The sequence below is a fragment of the Hyla sarda genome, chromosome 2 (assembly GCF_029499605.1).
Source record: "Hyla sarda isolate aHylSar1 chromosome 2, aHylSar1.hap1, whole genome shotgun sequence".
NCBI lineage: Eukaryota > Metazoa > Chordata > Amphibia > Anura > Hylidae > Hyla > Hyla sarda.
The window spans coordinates 111,984,217-112,006,041 of NC_079190.1; the positions used below are offsets into that span (position 1 = coordinate 111,984,217).

The 21,825-nt window shown below is 45.0% G+C and overlaps 1 protein-coding gene across 34 annotated transcripts in view; it reads left to right on the forward strand.

Annotated features, from left to right (window-relative positions):
• Positions 1-21,825, forward strand: part of SP7 (Sp7 transcription factor) — a 189,938-nt gene that overhangs the window by 113,449 nt on the left and 54,664 nt on the right. For 2 of the 34 annotated variants that reach the window (XM_056555278.1, XM_056555244.1), the window contains exon 1: positions 10,184-10,366. The exons of the other annotated variants lie outside the window; for them this stretch is intronic. Coding sequence is in view for 1 of the 2 variants with exons in the window: in XM_056555244.1 (XP_056411219.1) it covers positions 10,199-10,366 (168 nt within the window). In the remaining variant the exon portion in view is untranslated. Of the gene's footprint in view, positions 1-10,183; positions 10,367-21,825 lie in introns of those variants that run through there. 34 annotated transcript variants of the gene reach the window in all.

Consider the following 21,825-nt stretch of genomic DNA (forward strand, 5'->3'; position numbering starts at 1 on the left):
AATCGCATCCCCGACGGCCATGACAGGGCAGCGCTCCCGGTCAGCGGGACCGACCGGGGCGCTGCGGAGAGAGAGACGCCGTACGCGCTCCGGGGAGGAGCGGGGACCCGGAGCGCTAGGCGTAACACCCTGAAGTTGGACTGTGTGCAAAAAGGAGAAGTATGTGTAGAATTTATGCATTGTACAAAAGGTGAACCGTGTGCAAAATGTGAACCATGTGCAAAAGGTGTATTGTGTAAAGGAGGTGGACAGTGTGCAAAAGGTCGACAGTGTGCAAAAGGTAGACCCTGTGCAAAAAGGTGTATTGTGCACAGAAAGTGGACCGTGTGCAGAAAGTGTATGAAAACAGTAAATAAAAGTATTTTAACTCTGAGCTTTAAGTCACTGGACAACATCAACTGAGGGGTACAAATAGTGATGTCCTAAAGTCCATCCAAGTAGGTAGGTAGGGTGACTCTACGATCCGTCACACCATAGATTGTGATGGAGTGACTCAGCAGTTTTCCCTGCTCGAGCGCTCCGCCTCCACACTCTATAGGCTGACACTCGCACACCCCCCCCCAACCATTGGTTACTGCGGGGGCTGGGGGTGTGCGAGTGTCACGTGACATATTTAATCATCAGGCATCGCAGCTCACGGCAGTCTCACTTGGGCTATCACAGGGAGAGGATCTCCCCCTGTGATAGCCCGAAGCTGCACGGAGCTCTCATGGCCTTTGTGGCCCGATTCCGAGAGCGGTATCGGGCCACAGAAGCTAATACTTTTACTGTTTTATTGTCACCCGCCAGCGCGCTCGTTCGCCACCGCTATCGGGATCCCTATGCCCGATAGCGGCGTTATCCCCTGTTATTCCCCTGTTAACTCTCAGGGAACGGGGAACAGAAAGTAGAGCAGCGGGCGCAGCTAAAGTAGTACTGCACATGCCCAGCACTATGCAAATAGCGTAGGTAGGTAGCGTAGCCGCAGATTAGTGTAGGTTGTAATTTAGCATAGTTTAGTATTAAAAGTGAAAGGGGGTTAGGCACCACAACTCCCAGCATGGGAGTTGTAGTTTAGGACAACAACTCCTAGCATGCCCATACAGCTAAAGGCTGCCAGGGCATGCTGGGAGTTGTAGTTTAGCTTAGAATAGACAGCAAAAGGACTACAACTCCCAGCATGCCCAGACAGCTAAAGGCTGCCCAGGCATGCTGGGAGTTGTAGTTTAGGACTACAACTCCCAGCATTCCCAGATAGCTAAAGGCTGCCCAGGCATACTGGGAGTTGTAGTTTAGCTTAGATTAGACAGCAAAGGGACCACAACTCCCAGCATTCCCAGACAGCTGAAGGCTTCCCGGGCATCCTGGGAGTTGTAGTGCAGTGATGGGACCACAAATCCCAGCATGCCCAGACAGCTGAAGGCTGCCAGGGCATGCTGGGAGTTGTAGTTTATCTTAGATTAGACAGCAAAAGGACTACAACTCCCAGCATGCCCAGACAGCTAAAGGCTGCCCAGGCATGCTGGGATTTGTAGTTTAGCTGATGGGACCACAACTCCCAGCATGGCCAGACAGCTGAAGGCTGCGTGGTGATGCTGGGAGTTGTAGTGCAGTGAAGGCACCACAACTCCCAGCATGCCCAGGCAGCTGAAGGCTGCCCGGGCATGCTGGGAGTTGTAGTTTAGCTGATGGGACCACAACTCCCAGCATGCCCAGACAGCTGAAGGCTGCGTGGTGATGCTGGGAGTTGTAGTGCAGTGAAGGCACCAGAACTCCCAGCATGCCCAAACAGCTGAAGGCTGCCCGGGCATGCTGGGAGTTGTAGTTTAGCTGATGGGACCACAACTCCCAGCATGCCCAGACAGCTGAAGGCTGCGTGGTGATGCTGGGAGTTGTAGTTTAGCTGATGGGACCACAACTCCTAGCATGCCCAGACAGCTGAAGGCTGCGTGGTGATGCTGGGAGTTGTAGTGTAGTGAAGACACCACAACTCCCAGCATGACCAGACAGCTGAAGGCTGCCCGGGCATGCTGGGAGTTGTAGTTTAGCTGATGGGACCACAACTCCCAGCATGCCCAGACAGCTGAAGGCTGCATGGTGATGCTGGGAGTCGTAGTGCAGTGAAGGCACCACAACTCCCAGCATGCCCAGACAGCTGAAGGCTGCCCGGGCATGCTGAGAGTTGTAGTTTAGCTGATGGGACCACAACTCTCAGCATGCCCAGACAGCTGAAGGCTGTGTGGTGATGCTGGGTGTTGTAGTGCAGTGAAGGCACCACAACTCCCAGCATGCCCAGACAGCTGAAGGCTGCGTGGTGATGCTGGGTGTTGTAGTGCAGTGAAGGCACCACAACTCCCAGCATCACCACACAGCCTTCAGCTGTTTGAGCATGCTGGAAGTTGTGGTGCCTTCACTGCACTACAACTCCCAGCATCACCACGCAGCCTTCAGCTGTCTGGGCATGCTGGGAGTTGTGGTCCCATCAGCTAAACTACAACTCCCATTGAATAGCCTTCCTGCAGAAGTGGTAGCTGCACATACAGTGAAGGAGTTTAACCCCTTAAGGACCAGGCCATTTTATACCTTAAGGACCGGAGCGTTTTTTGCAATTCTGACCACTGTCACTTTAAACATTAATAACTCTGGAATGCTTTTAGTTATCATTCTGATTCCGAGATTGTTTTTTCGTGACATATTCTACTTTAACTTAGTGGTAAAATTTTATGGTAACTTGCATCCTTTCTTGGTGAAAAATCCCAAAATTTGATGAAAAAAATGAAAATTTTGCATTTTTCTAACTTTGAAGCTCTGCTTGTAAGGAAAATGGATATTCAAATTATATTTTTTTGGGGTTCACATATACAATATGTCTACTTTATGTTTGCATCATAAAATTTATGAGTTTTTACTTTTGGAAGACACCAGAGGGCTTCAAAGTTCAGTAGCAATTTTGAAATTTTTCACAAAATTTTCAAACTCACTATTTTTCAGGGACCAGTTCAGTTTTGAAGTGGATTTGAAGGGTCTTCATATTAGAAATACCCCATAAAAGACCCCATTATAAAAACTACACCCCCTAAAGTATTCAAAAAAACATTCAGTAAGTGTATTAACCCTTTAGGTGTTTCACAGGAATAGCAGCAAAGTGAAGGAGAAAATTCAAAATCTTCATTTTTTTACACTCGCATGTTCTTGTAGACCCAATTTTTGAATTTTTGCAAGGGATAAAAAGGAAAAAATTTTTACTTGTATTTGAAACCCAATTTCTCTCAAGTAAGCACATACCTCATATGTCTATGTTAATTGTTCGGCGGGCGCAGTAGAGGGCTCAGAAGGGAAGGAGCGACAAATGGTTTTTGGGGGGCATGCCGCATTTAGGAAGCCCCTATGGTGTCAGGACAGCAAAAAAAAACACATGGCATACCATTTTGGAAACTAGACCCCTCAGGGAACGTAACAAGGGGTAAAGTGAACCTTAATACCCTACAGGTGATTCACGACTTTTGCATATGTAAAAAAAATATATATATTTTTTACCTAAAATGCTTGGTTTCCCAAAAATTTTACATTTTTAAAAAGGGTAATAGCAGAAAATACCCCCCAAAATTTGAAGCCCAATTTCTCCCGATACAGAAAACACCTCGCATGGGGATGAAAAGTGCTCTGCTGGTGCACTACAGGTCTCAGAAGAGAAGGAGTAACATTTGGCTTTTTGAAAGCAAATTTTGCTCTGGGGGCATGCCGCATTTAGGAAGCCCCTATGGTGCCAGAACAGCAAAAAAAAAACACATGGCATACCATTTTGGAAACTAGACCCCTCGGGGAACGTAACAAGGGGTAATTTGAACCTTAATACCCTACAGGTGTTTCACGACTTTTGCATATGTAAAAAAAAAAAAAATTTTTTACCTAAAATGCTTGTTTTCCCAAAATGTTTACATTTTTAAAAAGGGTAATAGCGGAAAATACCCCCCAAAATTTGAAGCCCAATTTCTCCCGATTCAGAAAACACCCCATATGGGGGTGAAAAGTGCTCTGCTGGCGCACTACAGGTCTCAGAAGAGAAGGAGTAACATTTGGCTTTTTGAAAGCAAATTTTGCTCTGGGGGCATGCCGCATTTAGGAAGCCCCTATGGTGCCAGAACAGCAAAAAAAAAACACATGGCATACCATTTTGGAAACTAGACCCCTCGGGGAACGTAACAAGGGGTAATGTGAACCCTAATACCCTACAGGTGTTTCACGACTTTTGCATATGTAAAAAAATATATATTTTTTTTACCTAAAATGCTTGGTTTCCCAAAATTTTTACAATTTTAAAAAGGGTAATAGCAGAAAATACCCCCCAAAATTTGAAGCCCAATTTCTCCCGATTCAGAAAACACCCCATATGGGTGTGAAAAGTGCTCTGCTGGCGCACTACAGGTCTCAGAAGAGAAGGAGTCACATTTGGCTTTTTGAAAGCGAATTTTGCTCTGGGGGCATGCCGCATTTAGGAAGCCCCTATGGTGCCAGGACAGCAAAAAAAAAACACATGGCATACCATTTTGGAAACTAGACCCCTCGGGGAACGTAACAAGGGGTAATTTGAACCTTAATACCCTACAGGTGTTTCACGACTTTTGCATATGTAAAAAAATATATATTTTTTTTACCTAAAATGCTTGTTTTCCCAAAAATTTTACATTTTTTAAAAGGGTAATAGCAGAAAATACCCCCCAAAATTTGAAGCCCAATTTCTCCCGAGTACGGCGATACCCCATATGTGACCCTAAACTGTTGCCTTGAAATACGACAGGGCTCCAAAGTGAGAGCGCCATGCGCATTTGAGGCCTAAATTAGGGACTTGCATAGGGGTGGACATAGGGGTATTCTACGCCAGTGATTCCCAAACAGGGTGCCTCCAGCTGTTGTAAAACTCCCAGCATGCCTGGACAGTCAACGGCTATCTGGCAATACTGGGAGTAGTTGTTTTGCAACAGCTGGAGGCTCCGTTTTGGAAACAGTGGCGTACCAGACGTTTTTCATTTTTATTGGGGAGGGGAGGGGGGTTGTATAGGGGTATGTGTATATGTAGTGTTTTTTACTTTTTATTTTATTTTGTGTTAGTGTAGTGTAGTGTTTTTAGGGTACAGTCGCACGGGCGGGGGTTCACAGTAGTTTCTCGCTGGCAGTTTGAGCTACGGCAGAAAATTTGACGCAGCTCAAACTTGCAGCCGGATACTTACTGTAATCCTCCGCCCATGTGAGTGTACCCTGTACGTTCACGTTGGGGGGGGGGGACGGGGGAAATCCAGCTGTTGCAAAACTACAACTCCCAGCATGTACGGTCTATCAGTGCATGCTGGGAGTTGTAGTTTTGCAACCGCTGGAGGCTCCGTTTTGGAAACAGTGGGGTACCAGACGTTTTTCATTTTTATTAGGGAGGGGAGGGGGGCTGTGTAGGGGTATGTGTATATGTAGTGTTTTTTACTTTTTATTTTATTGTGTGTTAGTGTAGTGTAGTGTTTTTAGGGTACAGTCACACGGGCGGGGGGTTCACAGTAGTTTCTCGCTGGCAGTTTGAGCTGCGGCAGAAATTTTGCCGCACCTCAAACTTGCAGCCGGATACTTACTGTAATCCTCCGCCCATGTGAGTGTACCCTGTACGTTCACATTGGGGGGGGGGGGACATCCAGCTGTTGCAAAACTACAACTCCCAGCATGTACGGTCTATCAGTGCATGCTGGGAGTTGTAGTTTTGCAACAGCTGGAGGCACACTGGTTGTGAAACACCGAGTTTGGTAACAAACTCAGTGTTTTTCAACCAGTGTGCCTTCAGCTGTTGCAAAAGCTACAACCCCCAGCATGTACGGACAGCGGAAGGGCATGCTGGGTGTTGTAGTTATGCAACAGCTGGAGGCATACTACTTTGGCTGGGGATGCTGGGGATTGTAGTTATGCAACAGCTGGAGATACACTGGTTTGCTACTTAACTCAGTGTGCCTTCAGCTGTTGCAAAACTACAACTCTCAGCAGTCACCGACAGCCAACGGGCATGCTGGGAGTTGTAGTTATGCAACCACCAGATGCACCACTACAACTCCCAGCATGCACTTTAGCTGATTGTGCAAGCTGGGAGTTGTAGTTACACAACAGCTGAAGGTACACTTTTCCATAGAAAGAATGTGCCTCCAGCTGTTGCGAAACTACAAGTCCCAGCATGCCCATAAGGGCATGCTGGGAGTTGTGGTGGTCTGCCTCCTGCTGTTGCATAACTACAGCTCCCAGCATGCAAAAAGGGCATGCTGGGAGCTGTAGTTATGCAACAGCAGGAGCAGGAGGCTGTCACTCACCTCCAACGATCCTCGCTGCACCAGGTCAGTCCCTCGTCGTCTCCGCCGCTGCTCCTGGGGCCCCGATCCCAACAGGGGCGCCGGGGATCAGGGTCCCCAGCACCCGGGGTGCACGTCCCGCACCCGCTCACGTCCTCCGGAAGAGGGGCGGAGCGGGTTGCGGGAGTGACACCCGCAGCAGGTGCCCTGATTGGTCGGCCGGTAATCCGGCCGACGAATCAGGGCGATCGTGAGGTGGCACCAGTGCCACCTCACCCCTGCTGGCTCTGGCTGTTCGGGGCCGTCTCTGACGGCCCCGATCAGCCAATAATTCCGGGTCACCGGGTCACTGGAGACCCGATTGACCCGGAATCCGCCGCAGATCGCTGGACTGAATTGTCCAGCGATCTGCGGCCATCGCCGACATGGGGGGTCATAATGACCCCCCTGGGCGTTATGCCCCGATGCCTGCTGAATGATTTCAGCAGGCATCGGGGACCGGCTCCGCTCCAGATGGTTGCGGGGGGCCGGTAAAACACATGACGTTCTCATACGTCATGTGTCCTTAAGGACTCGGAAATGGAGACGTATGAGAACGTCATGTGTCCTTAAGGGGTTAAGCATGGATGGAATAAGCATAAGACTATCCTTCATATAAAATTGAGATGGGCATAAGGCTATCCTTCATATAAGATAGAGATAGGCATAAGGCTATCCTTCATATAAAATAGAGATGGGCATAAGGCTATCCTTCATATAAAATAGAGATGGGCATAAGGCTATCCTTCATATAAAATAGAGATGGGCATAAGGCTACCCTTCATATAAAATAGAGATGGGCATAAGGCTATCCTTCATATAAAATAGAGATGGGCATAAGGCTATCCTTCATATAAAATAGAGATGGGCATAAGGCTACCCTTCATATAAGATAGAGATAGGCATAAGGCTATCCTTCATATAAAATAGAGATGGGCATAAGGCTATCCTTCATATAAGATAGAGATAGGCATAAGGCTATCCTTCATATAAAATAGAGATGGGCACAAGGCTATCCTTCATATAAAATAGAGATGGGCATAAGGCTACCCTTCATATAAGATAGAGATAGGCATAATGCTGTCCTTCATATTGATAGTATTCAGAATATTGGACAGACTAGATGGGATTGGTTCTTATCTACCGACACATTCTATGTTTCTATGTGTTGTTGGGCTTACATGGGACTGTCAATTTAGCAGAACCAACCTGTCTTGTGACATTGTCATCTACATCCCTAAGGGACTACTACTCCCAGCTAGCCAGCACTACTAATTCCTACTATCCCCTTGAGTACCACATTTTTACATATTTGTCAAACACAACTACAAGCCGAGAAAGGTCAGAAAAAGCTATTGACATCTATAAGAAAGGGCTGTGATCAAGCTCTTATTCGCATTTAGAGATCAATATGAGGCGCTGAGTTCATCACCTATAGTCAAAGGTGGATAATTTGTTAGGTGCCTCCAGCTTTATAATAGAGGTTTTACCTTTTTATTGTTCTTCAGCATTCTAATGATAATAAGAGAACTATTGACCCTGTCACCAGTGTACAGAACAACCTAGGACGTCCTCTGTATAAAACAGCCTCTGTGCTCTGTGGTCATTGTGAAAAATGTAATAACTCTGGACTGATTTTAATATAAATGACAATATAGTGAAATGTTTAATGTAGAAAATATATAGTGAAATGTTTAATGTAGAAAATATATAGTGAAATGTTTAACCCCTTAAGGACGCAGCCCTTTTTCACCTTAAGGACTGAGCTTAAGGACTGAGCTTAAGGACTGAGCCCTTTTTCACAATTCTGACCACCGTCACTTTACGAATTAATAACTCAAACGCTTTTACCGAATATTCTGATTCTGAGATTTGTTTTTTCGTGACATATTCTACTTTATTTTGGTGGTAAATTTTCGGCGTTACTTGCATCCTTTTTTGGTGAAAAATCCCCAAATTTGTAAGGAAAATGGATATTCACAATAATTTTTTTTTATTCACAAATACAATATGTCCACTTTATGTTGACATCATAAAATGGACATATTTTAGTTTTTTTTAAAAATTAGAGGGCTTCAAAAATTTCAAGAAAATTGCAAACTCTGAAGGGACAGATGTTACAGAACTACAACTCCCAGCATGCCTGGGCAGTCTAGGCATGCTGAGAGTTGTAGTTTTGCAACATCTGGAGGGCTACCGTTTGGGCACCACTGTAAGGCTGGGTTCACACTACGTTTTGTCCCATACGGGAGCGCATACGGCAGGAGGGAGCTAAAACCTCGCGCTCCCGTATGTGACCGTATGCGCTCCCGTATGTCATTCACTTCAATGAGCCGACCGGAGTGAAACGTTCGGTCCGGTCGGCTCATTTTTGCGCCGTATGCGCTTTTACAACCGGACCTAAAACCGGGAGTTGCAGTTTGGCCTTCCTAGTGGTTGCCATAGTAAAGATCACTTTACTTTCACTTTCAATCCCCCCCCCCCTCCCCCCCCCCAACATGGTTTCCCTACCTGAGCCAGGATCCAGCAGTCTCCAGCGATGATCGGGGGTCCCCAGGCATCTTCTCCTCCAGGTACCGGCCTCCATCTTCTCCCCACGTTCCCCTCGACATCCAGGGGTGGGCAGAACATGGGGGGGGGGGGGGGGGAATCAGTTCTGACCAACGGAAGGGGATGGGAGGAGATCGCAGCACTGCGACCTCGCTCCTATCCCTATTTTCTGGGTGATCGGGTCACCAGAGACCCGATCAGCCCGGAATAGCAGAAAATCGCATGGCTGAATTGACATGCGATTTTCTGCAATCGCCGACATGGGGGGCGATGTGCCTCGGCGATGTGTCCCGAGATGCCTGTTGAACAATTTCAGCAGGCATTCCGGTCCGGTCCCCAACTGGCTAGCGGCCAGGACCGGAATTCCCACGGGCGTATGCATACGCCCCACGTCCTTAAGGACTCGGGATGCAGGGCGTATGCATACGCCCGACGTCCTTAAAAGGTTAAGGGGGAATTCCGGCCTTACCTTTTTTGGTGGTTTCTGGTTGGTTTGTGCCTGGTTTATGGTATTGCGGTTTTGCTGTTTTTCCTGGGCTTTTAATTTTATGTGTGCACTTACTTTATTATGGTGGCGGAAGTGTTGTAGTCCCAGTAGTTTGGCGGTGGTGGCGACCATGTTGTTCTCGTCATCCCGCGGCCATGTTGCGTTCGTGACGTGTTGTTTGTTCGCCTCGGAGTCGGCTTCGGGACGCGCCCATCTCATGAATATTCATTGTGTCTTTGTGAGTGACTCCTCCCAGGGTATTGGCCTTCCCTGTTTTGAGCTTTGGATTGGTTGAAGTGTTGTCCAATCCCTGTTTTAGTTACTGCCACGTGATGTGTGTTTGTTTCCATCCTGTTTTTTTGGATTGGCTGGCAGTGTGGGGTTTGGTTGCATTACATTTTTTTTTTCTAACATCTGGTTTGCGCATGTGCATTTTCCCCTTCGAAGCTGCCGGTGATGTAAAGTGTTTTCCAGCATAATATAGACAAATTCCGAAAATACGGTGATAACAAAGAACTTACCATTTTGCGTGAGGTAAAAACGTCGCAGGAAGAGAAACAGCTGCACGACACCCAGCTGCGGACCAAAACCAACTACGTGAAGAAGGGGTGTGGCCAATCGGAAGCTAAGGCAACGTCATTGGCCAGTGCAGCAAACATGCAAGAACTAACATGCTAGGCTACACCGAAGGTCCTCCAGGCTAGGCAACCAATGAGAAGAGGCAGGGGCGGATGCAGGGGGGGGGGACTAACCTATTACGTCACAGAAAAGGGGAAAGGGGAGGAGACATTAGAAAAGAGCAGCCCACAAAAGTTTCAACAAAACTTTAATGATAAAAAAAAGAAGACCATGGACCATGCTAAAGCTCATGGGATATGAAGTACCACAAGGCAAAATGACAGGAAGTCATGGCGAAAATCAAACGAGCGTGAAACGCAAACCACAGACCATGAGAGCACCAAACAGCGCAGCGGACGCAACATACATTAGAAGTCAGGTAAGCATGCTGTACAGTTTAAAAAGTAAAATAAAAATGAGATTAACGCTGGAGTACCCCTTTAAACAATAGGTTATTTTCCAACTAAAGATTAATCTTAAAGGTTTGAACCAATGTCACAGAGCAATGGCACATCATTAGGATATGCTAAATCTTTATGATAGATGGTGGTTCAACTTCTGCCTTTGTCACCAAACTTACAGTACACATGCAGGCACATTATAGCATGCACGTATATAGGGAGGTACATCTAAGGTGTATGAGCTTCTTTACATAGAATGCAAGTGTGGTGGCCCAGTACAGGAGTTGCACCCCTGTACCCTAGCTGCCCTGTTCGGCAGACTCCATAGTGACCCCTGTTCCCCTTGTTCCTGTGCTTCTATGCCTATATAATGCTGTGTGTTGTATATAAAATGTGTTTTAGCTCTAAGAACAGTTGGCATGTGATTAACCTGTTGTCATGTGATTGTAACCCAGTGAGGTATGAGTGACCATGTGACCTAAGGGTGACTTATGGGACTCCTCCTAGTCTCCCCCATGTAAGCCCTGGGTGGAGAAATCTCTGTCTCTTATGCTCTTGTATGCTGAGTTGCAGTAAGGTCAAGTCCTGCTAGAGAGTGTCTGGAGTCCAGAGGAGGCCTGAAGTCAGTCAAGCAGCCACGGATTCTCAAGTCCATTGCCCCACAGGTCAAGTCAAAGCCTAGTAAGCTACAGAAGGGATGAAGTCAGTCATAGTCTGTCATAGTCAAGTCAGTCCAACTCATCCTGTCTCAAGTCAGCGTGGCCTGCATCCAAATCGTCCAATTCCACTATAAGTCCCAGCAAGATCTGTGGTCTCTGAAGTCACTGGTCACCTCATTGGGCCTAGCCAAGCTGTATAGACTGTTACATCTGTCTGACGCAGTAAAGCTGCCGTTGATCCGTAACTTGGTGTTGGAGTCATTATTTGCCCCCGTGCTTAGCCCAGGATCCAGCCGTATTCCTATAGGTGGTGTAGAGGATAAATCACGCCCTGGCATCACAAACACAAGGGCCATCTGCCCCTAGGGTAATTCCATCTGCCCTGCTTCACACCCTCGCCACACAAGGTTCTGGCAAGGATTAAGAAGCTGTCAGATCCCCCCTATCCCCCTCGATCTGTGTGTTATCCCCTATAGATCTCCTGTAGATAAGGGATAACTTAATGAGATGGAAAAACTCTTCTACCAACGTAGTCAAAATACTAAAACACATTAAAGGTGGGCAATACATTTTTTTTTACATAACATAAATGTTTACTAAAGTCTTAGTACTGTATACAGATGGCGGTTGCTGGACACTATGCAGTGTCAGGTCTCTTCACTTTTGGGATAATTAGTGTTTTCATTGCAATATTGATAAGCCTACTCACCCAAATATACAGTTACATGTAGATCCTAATTCCAATGAAGCAGTCAAAACATAGTGGCACTTTTATGAAAGAGTACGGCACTGCATAGGCCTATGTTTAAAGGTAAATACATCTCAGTAATGACAGACTATGCTTAAGTACTTTCCCACAAAACCAGTCTGCTTTAGAGAAGGGATATCCGTAACATCAAATACTCCAGGAATAGGAAAATGAATTGCCAAATTCCTACAATGGGGAATGCAGTTATTTATTGTTATGAGTACGCTCATGGGATAGGAAGCATATTGACTGTTGTTGATATTCGGGTTGACAAATTGGGACTATCGATTCTACTTTAGCAATGATGAGAAGAATAGTGGAACAGATAATACCGCATAAAAAAATAAAAAATCATATTAGGATGCTCAGTAGTTAGCACTGTTGCCTTGCAGCGCTGGGGTCCTGGATTCAAATCTTACCAGGGCAAAAATTGCATATGAAAAAATTGGTATGTTCTCTTCACTTTTACGTGGGAATTATGTGAGTAGGGTATGTTCACACGTACGCAGATTTGATGCACAGGATTTTCTGCTGCAGAATTCAATGTAAACTAAATGACTGAGCACAGCTTCTAATCTGCAGTTACAAATCCTGCGCATCAAATCTGCACAGGATCCTGTACGTGTGAACGTACCCTAAAGGAGTTTTCTGAATATAAAAAAAAAAAAAATTGCCAACAGGAGAGCAGTTGTGATTCTGCCCCCCCCCCCCCCCCTCCCTTTCTAGAAATGCTGTGGTGATGTCCCATATATTGTACATAAGGTGCTTATTGTAATTACTGGCCTCAGAGGTTTCTTCCTGCTTGTCTAGCTGTAAATGACTGCTAAGGTAAGTGATTGACTGTTAATGTAACTACTCAGCTCTATTCTATCCCAAAAAATTACTCTTTATTCCAATAGTTAAGTGTAAAAATGTAACAAAAAACATAGCAGGGGGAGAGAAAGAACAAAAGAAGAAATCATAGGTTCTGACAGTTGTTTCCCGCCCATAATGCACTTCGTCCAATGAGACTTCTGGGGCCAGTAATTGGCTGCAGTGTCATGTACAATGAGGCTAATCCACTGGCTACCACCAAAAAGTGACATGACACTTACTTTTTTTTTCCACACATGAATTTGTAGTCTGTCTTGGAGAAATCCATGCAGTATATACTGTGACAGATTCCCATTGAAAAGAATGAAATCCTTAGGGCCACCAATCTGATATTGGTGGCCCTAAGGATTAGCTGGCAGTATTCTTGTCAGAAACCCCCTTTATGGAGTGATAGGGGTGGTTTCCCACTACAGAATGGTTGTTCCATGCTCGGAAATATTCCTGTGGAGAGTCCAAGGGCTAGGACTGTGTCGTAGACATTGCCGGTCCCTATAGACAGCAATGGAGAAAGGCAATGTCACCAACTGCAGTTCTGTAGTTTGCACTGGGCAGCGGAATCCCATTGACATGTGCACTGGAATTTCCAAGTGGAATTTTAAAGCCCATCAATTGCACATTAAATGAGAACTCCAGCCACAATGAACTTATCCTCTATGCCCAGGATAGGGGATAAGTAGCTGATCGCGGGGGTCTGACTGCTGGGACCCCCCGCGATCTTGGGAACAGGACCCTGGCACATGCTCCATTCAGTTGTATGGGAGCTCGGATGATGCCGAGTGCTGTACTCAGGTCTTTTCAATACTCCCATAAAAATTAATAGAGCACGTGCGGTCTGCAACATGCGCTCCTCACTGAGAGCCTGATACTGTCCTGGCGATAGCGGGGGGGGGGGGGGGGCTCCCCGCAATCAGCTACTTATCCCCTGTCCTGTAAAATGGGATAAAGTCAATGTGGCTGGAGTTATCCTTTAACTACAATATGTATACACAAGGCATACACGAGAGTCTCCATATTTTTGTTTAATAAGGGTATGGCCACACGTAGGAGAAGTACTGAACTTTTCATGTAGCAGAAAGTCATCAGCATTTCTGAACTATACAGTGTGGAATTTGATGCAGATTTTCTGCTGCAGATAGTGGTATAGATTGCACAAATATATTTTAAAAAAAGTGTTAACATGCATTTGTACACAAAATCTGCAACACTGCAGATTCTTTGCAATTTTTCACTCCTTTAGTAAAGCTGCTACTATAAATACTGCAGAAAATTCCATCTAGAAAATCCACAGCAAGTTTGCCATGTGTGGCCATAGCATAGCAGGGAATGATGCAGTATAAAGGCAAAAAGTTCTGCATTACTTTTTTAAGCATTGTAGGACAGAGGGGCCAAGCTAAAATAATGCATATATAATGTAACAAAAATGACATTTATTGTACATGTAAAGTCATAAGCAGCAGGGTTAGCACAGCAGAGTGACCTAAACATTAAATGTTTTTTGAATTTTCAAAAGAAGAATAGAATCATACTATGGTGTGCTATTATTCAGCAGTTTATTATTTTTATTATTAAAATGTAAAGTAGTAAAACTTTTTTTTTTTTTACTGGAGATGGTTCTGTTTATTGAGTTTGTTATCACTACATTATATGTCATGATAAAATGTAAATTGCTTTTTATAAAATAGTTTGTTCCTATATGTTTTTTTTATATCTTTCAGTGCAGACATTGCACAGCTTGGCCAAAAAACAGTTAAACAACCCCTTACTCTCTAAGAAGACGCTGAAGGAGACCAAATGCCCTTCCAGCCCTTGAACTTTCTGCCCCCGCACCTCCCTGTCTCTAGTGCCAGCCACATCAAACATTGCCACGCAGATACCCAGCATCTACTCCAACTAAATTCTCTGCCTGATCCCACATGTGACCCTCCCTGTCCCTATATAAAGCTCTTCTAAAAATAAGAGGCCCCCTCCTCATCACCACACTGAAAACCCACACACCTCTCTTCCTCCGCCCCCAAACCCTCAGAGGCTGGGGTGGTCCCCACAGCTCCAGATATTTGGGGAATGTAATATTTGGAGTTTCCGTGGCTTTGCTTTGTATGAAGAAGGGAGGAGGTGCTGGGGGAAACCTGTGGCTTATCATTTTATTTTTTCATATTTCATACAAGACGATGGAATATTGAGAAGTTTTAGAAAGATTATGTCTAAATGGCTAAGCGCTTCATATCCTGTAAAAAGTATATAGGTAATGCAGCGCTTAGAACACAAAAAGCAAGAATATTGTAAAAGCGAACTATTGTGCATGATAATATAACTATAATACTCAGGAAAAGAAAAAAAGATATACAGTCATGGCCGTAAATGTTGGCACCCCTGAAATTTGAAGTATTTCTCACAGAAAAGGATTGCAGCAACACATGTTTTGCTCTACACATGTTTATTCCCTTTGTGTGTATTGGAACTAAACCAAAATAAGGGAGGGAAAAAAAGCAAATTGGACATAATGTCACACCAAACTCCAAAAATGGGCTGGACAAAATTATTGACACCATTTTAAAATAGATAAATAACATTGTTTCAAGCTTGTGATGCTCCTTTAAACTCACCTGGGGCAAGTAACAGGTGTGGGCAATATAAAAATCCCACCTGAAATCAGATAAAAAGGAGAGAAGTTCACTTAGTCTTTGCATTGTGTGTCTGTGTGTGCCACACTAAGCATGGACAACAGAAAGAGGAGAAGAGAACTGTCTGAGGACTTGAGAATCAAAATTGTGGAAAAATATCAACAATCTCAAGGTTACAAGTCCATCTCCAGAGATCTAGATTTGCCTTTGTCCACAGTGCGCAACATTATCAAGTAGTTTGCAACCCATGGCACTGTAGCTAAACTCCCTGGGCGTGGACGGAAGAGAAAAATTGATTAAAGGTGTCAACGCAGGATAGTCCGCATGGTGGATAAGCATCACCAAACAGCAGCCCAGTGTCAGAAAGCTGGGTTTGCGTCCTAGATCTTGGGTCTTCCATACGTCAAAAAGCACCCAGAAATGGATGGCAACAAAGCGCTGAGTTCTGAAGTGGCCAGCAATGAGTCCAGATCTAAATCCCATTGAACACCTGTGGAGAGATCTTAAAATTGCTGTTGGGAAAAGGCGCCTTCCAATAAGAGAGACCTGGAACAGTTTTCAAAGGAAGAGTGGTCCAACATTCCGGCTGAGATTGTGTTACTACAATCCTTTTCTGTGAGAAATTCTTAATTTTCTTGAAAAATTTCAGGGGTGCCAACATTTACGGCCATGATTGTATGTGCTGACCATGCAGGACTGGTGCAAGGATTTTTGTCTACACAAGCGAAGGTGCAATTTGGTGCAATCCCCCAACCCCCTCACCTCAATCACTGACACATCGTGGCAATGCAGATTATTGTGCATACCCACCCCCCCCCCCACCCGCTGGCCTGTAAATGTAAGGATAGGGTATAAGATGTCAGATCGCCGGGATCCCGCTGCTGGGGACCCCGGGGATCGCTGCTGCAGCACCCCGCTATCATTACTGTGCAGAGCGGTAATGACGGGCAATGCAGGGGCCGGAGCATCGTGACATCACGGCTCCGCCCCTCGTGATGTCACGGCCCGCCCCCGTCAATACAAGTCTATGGGAGGGGGCGTGGCGGTCTAACGGCGATCTAACATCTTATCCCCTATTCTTTGGCCCCCCCCTCCCCCGCCCCCCCAAATTTCCTGTTTATTGACTGGGAGGGAGCACTGGGAATATGTAACTTCTCTTAAAGGGGAAATCCGCCCCTGGGCAGCTTATCTTCTATCCCCTAAATAAAATAATGTAATTAAAAAAAAATCATATGTGGTACCGTGCGTTCATAAATGTCCGCATGGTCGATGGCGCACACGTAAAAAAAATACCAAAGTCTCTCAATGGGAGGATGATTTCCAAATTACTTTATCTTTACCGCAATGGCATGAATGCTGTGCGCAGTTGAGTAGAGGTAGTTGGCAGACCTCCCTAACAGAAACTGCTCTAAAAATACTTCATAGGACCTATTATGTTCCCTCCAGGTTGCACGCCATTTACCCATCTGTCTCCCATCTGTGCTTTAGAGGATGTCAGGACACAGGTGATATGTTGCATATATGGTGGTCTTGCCAGTATGTTGCCGCATTTTGGCACCGGGTTGGGGACCTGATTTTCTCTGTCTTACATGTCTCCTGCCCACTAAATCCGGCTATTTACCTGTTGGGCCATAGACCTCAGGCCTTACCTGGTGACAAATTTAGATTATTACAATTTATTCTTCTGGCGGCGAGAATTCATATTGCTTCCAAATCGAAGACGTCTGTGCTGTCCCTGTCAATGGTCATAACGAAATTAATGATATTATGTTATCAGAACGTTTGAATGCTATCAGAGGGGATGAGATCTTGCTCTTTAACAAAGTATGGGATCCCTGGATAAACTCCCCTCACGGTATGGATGTCTCTTACTATATCTCATTGTTATGGGTCATATACGTATGATTTTCCTCTGATGTTACCCTCTCACCATCGCCTGTTTGTTTCCCTCCACTTCTGGAAATGTTGACCTTTCTGATTGTGTGCTCCGAACTACTATGTAATGAGCTTATATGTACCTGACCCCTCCGCCCCCCCTTCCCTCCCCTTCCTGGCCCCTCCCCCCTGCCCCCTTTGGATTTTGGTTTACGTTGACCTTTATAGGGCATTGATCCTTTGTTATTGCCCTAGTTATGTTACTTTGAAAATGCTATACTATATGATGTGCAACATTCTTAAGTTTCAATAAATTTACTCCGTTTGATACTAAAAAATACCAAAGTCAAACTTCATATATCATAACAATATTAATAAAAAGCTATCAGAAGTCCCATGAAGAAAAAATGGTAACAATAAAAAGTACAGACCACGGTGCAAAAAATTAGCCCTCATATAGCCCCGTATGTGGAAAAATAAAAAAATTATAGGCTCAGAAGATGACAATTTTAAATATACAAATTTTGGTGCATGTAGTTATAATTTTTTTAAAGTAGTAAATAAAATAAAATCTACATAAATTGGGAATCCCTGTAACCATATGGACCTAGAGAATAAAGATCAGGTGTCATTTTCCCCAAAAAGTACACTGTGTAGAAACGGAAGCCCTAAAAAATAGAATTTTTTTCTTCATTTTACTCCACAAATAATTTATTTTTTGTTTTGTGATGTCATAACAAAGTACAATTGGTGACTCAAAAAACAAGCCCTTATATGTAGGTGCAAAATTGGACACGTTATGATTTTTAGACGGTGAGGAGGAAAAACGAAAGTGCAAAAACGAAAATAGTTTTGAGTCCTAAAGGTGAAAATGGGCTGAGTCCTTAAGGGGTTAATGTTGTATTTTAATGGTTTAGACATTTATGCATGTGCCGAAAGCATATGTTTATTTTTGTTTACATTATTTTATTTCAAAATGGGTAATAAGGGGGGAGGGGGGATTTAGGGTAGGGTCACACTACACGGATCCGCAGCATATTTTACTCTGCAGATTCGCTGGTTACCCGACTGTTAGTGTGCCTTCAGCTGTTCACCCCTGCTCGCAGTGGCAATCCGCCGCTCCGAGCAGTCACATAGGACGAATCACTGTGCCAGTCACCGCAGTGTGACATTTCGGCTGCTCTGCGATGTTTGTGAACAGCAACTCGCAGGCCCCTGTGTGACAGCTTGGAGCGGTGGATTGCCGCTGTGAGCAGAGGGGAACAGCTGGAGGCACACTATTGGTCAGGTCACTGGTGGATCCGCAGCGTAAAAAACGTTGCGGATCCGTGCCTCATGACCCTACCCTTAAACTTTTATTAGGGGAGGGGCTTATTCAAATTTTTTATCTTTTTAAAAAACAATTTTTTACAATTTTTAGGGCAGTGTTTTCCATACTGGTTGTCTCCAGTTGTTGCAATACTACAACTCCCAGCATGCCCAGACAACCAAAGGCATGTAGTTTTGCAACAGGTGTAGACACATTGGGGAATATTACTTGCAATCTCGTGACTGCAGACTCTGGTAAGTGCTGTGCCATAGGAGCCTATAGCACAGCACTGATCAGTGTTATTGGTGCTCCATTACTACAGCCTGCTGAGGCTTCCTGTATTATTGGAGTGCCGATCAGACGAGCCAGAGGCAGGTAGGGAACCTCCGCCCGTCCTCTTAGCTGATCGGGACCCTGCAGGTTTTACAGCGGGTGTCCCAATCAGCTCCACTGAGCTACCGGCATGTTTAATGTGCTTTAAACATTTTAGATGCTGCAATAAACTTTGATAGCGGTGTCTAAAGAGTTGATGAAGATCTGCCAGCAGCCAATTTACTCGCTAAAAAGCTGAGGAACCCGAACAGCCACCCTGAACCTGGTCTGCGAATGTAAAAGAGTGGCAATGCCTACAGTATATGCATGGCCGCTCACAAGGGGCATATACAAACTTTTCTCAGTTCGTGAGGTTAAAATAAATAAGTAAATAACAAAAATAAGCATATTAGCCACATACCAAGACCATCTATTATCACTGCAGTGACTAAATAATACCATTATGCTGTTAGTAATTAAAAACTAATTTATACAGCCCAATATCACCAATAATACATTGCCCATATAGTGGGGGATCCCAACTCTATACAAGCTTTGCAGACCATACAAGCATTTACAGCGCAGTTACATGGTTCACAGGTGACATCTACTTGGAGTTATATTTCCTTTGTTTTTTTATTTCTAAATGTCTCAGTCCGCAATGACCTTTCCCAATCATAACACATCTCTGAACAATCTGCTAAACAAATACTTTTCCAGGATATTCTCTACCTTTTCCTGATCTTTAGTGTACCAAATAATACCCCCCTTGGTGGTACGAGTTTTAAGAAAGTCCCCAATTTCCCATTAGGTAGATCTTAGGTGGGTCATCCCCCCATTAGGTAGATGTCCCCAGTAGGTAGGTAATTTCCCCCCATTAAGTAGATGCCCCCAGTTGGTAGATACTCCCTTTCCATTAGATACCCCCAATTAGTAGATCATTTCCCCTATTAGCTAGATGCCCCTGGTAGGTAGATGATTTCACCCCTTTTCGAAAGATGTCTCTAATAGGTACGTAATCTCCCCTCCCCATAAGGTTGATGCCCCCAGTTAGTAGATAATCCCTCCCTATTCGGTTGATGTCCCTAGTAGGTAGCTACAGTATATACTCGAGTATAAGTCGAGTTTTTCAGCACGATTTTTCGTGCTGAAAACACCCCCCTCGGCTTATACTCGAGTGAACTCTCCACCCTCAGTGGTCTTCAACCTGCGGACCTCCATAGTGATAGTAGTTCCAGGCTGCTATCTTCACCGGGGAGGCCTCTTCTCCGCGCTTCGGGCCCGGCCCCAGAATAGTCTCGTTGCCTTGACGACGACTTACGTTCATTACCATCGTCCTTCTGCGTCATCGTCAAGGCAACGCCTCTATTCCGGGCCCGAAGCGCTGAGAAGAGGCCTCCCCGGTGAAGATAGCTCGGAACCACTATCCCACCGGAAGACCTCCTCACCGGACAGTCCTGCAGCACCGGACCAGCGCCGAGCGGAGGTGAGTACTGTACAGAACTAAAGGGGGTGAGAGGGGGCTGGATGATGTCGAAGGCCGCAGTGGTCTTCAACCTGCGGACCTCCAGAGGTTTCAAAACTACAACTCCCAGCAAGCCCGGACAGCGATGGCTGCCCGGGCTTGCTGGGAGTTGTAGTTTTGAAACCTCTGGAGGTCCGCAGGTTGAAGACCACTGAGGGCGGATAGTTCACAAGAGGATGATGACAAGAGGATGATGACAAGGGGATGATTAAGGGGGGTGGGGATGATGACAAGGGGATGATGAAAGGGGGATGATGACAGGGTGATGATGATGAGGGTCTGGATGATGACAGGGGGGGATGATGTATTTCCCACCCTAGGCTTATACTCGAGTCAATAACTTTTCCTGGGATTTTGGGGTGAAATTAGGGGCCTCGGCTTATATTCGGGTCGGCTTATACTCGAGTATATACGGTAATTGTCCCTAATTAGGTAGATTCCCCCAGTAGTTATGTAATTGCCATGCATTACGTAGATACCATAGTTGGTAAATATTTCCTCCCCATCAAAAATGGTGACATGTACAAAGGTATCCTCCTCCTGTAACGCTCCATGTACTGCAATACAAACTGTTCCAGCGTGGCTGGGCCCTAACTGCAATCTTTACCTATGTACTGTGGGTCAGCTAAAATGAAACAGGGACATGGGCCCATATTTATGAATCAGCCTGAAACCCTAATTGTCTGGTGTTGCCCAGAGCAACCAATCACAGCTCAACGTTCACTTTACAAGAGCTCATTAAGATATGAAAGTTGAGCTGTGATTGGTTGCTATTGGAAAAACATATAATTAGTGTTTCAGGCTGATTAATAAATTTTCCACATGATTTTTGCTGCAGCCTATGATAGTTAAAGAAATGCATTTGAAGACACGTTAAAGAACTGGATTATGATAAGCTATCTTTTGGGGAAATTTGTTTTTTTCACTATTTATGAATGACGCGCATCATTATATACAGATAATGGACAAAATAAAACATCCGTATTTTTACTTCGTAAGTTGAACTCCAAATCCTGACACATCAGTCATCAGTGGTAACAGTTCTTTTTTCAGTCATGTAGCTTATGTTGATGTTGATAAACTTTATTTCATGTGTTCTTCTAAAACTCTGGTAATTTGTTTTAGGGGCATGACATGTCGGACCAGACAGAGTCCCAAATGGGAATGATTACTGGTGCGCACCTGTGTCTGTGACCTAAGTTGCATCCTCAGACAAAAGTAGCTGTTGTCGAAAGTTAAACTTTGACATAAGGGACAGAAAAGCACTTTGTTGAATTGTAGCCAAAAAAAACTAAACTCAACTTTACATAGATGAATGCAAGTTTAAAGGGGTATTCCAGGCAAAAACATCTTATCCCCTATTCATAGGATAGGGTATAAGATGTCTGATTGCGGGGGGCCAGCTGCTGGGACCCTCAACGATCTCCCTGCAGCACCCGCATTCTATGTGTGGTGTCCCGGTACCGTATTGCATCCAGTACTTAATGTAGAGGTCCCCAAAGTCAGAGTAACTAT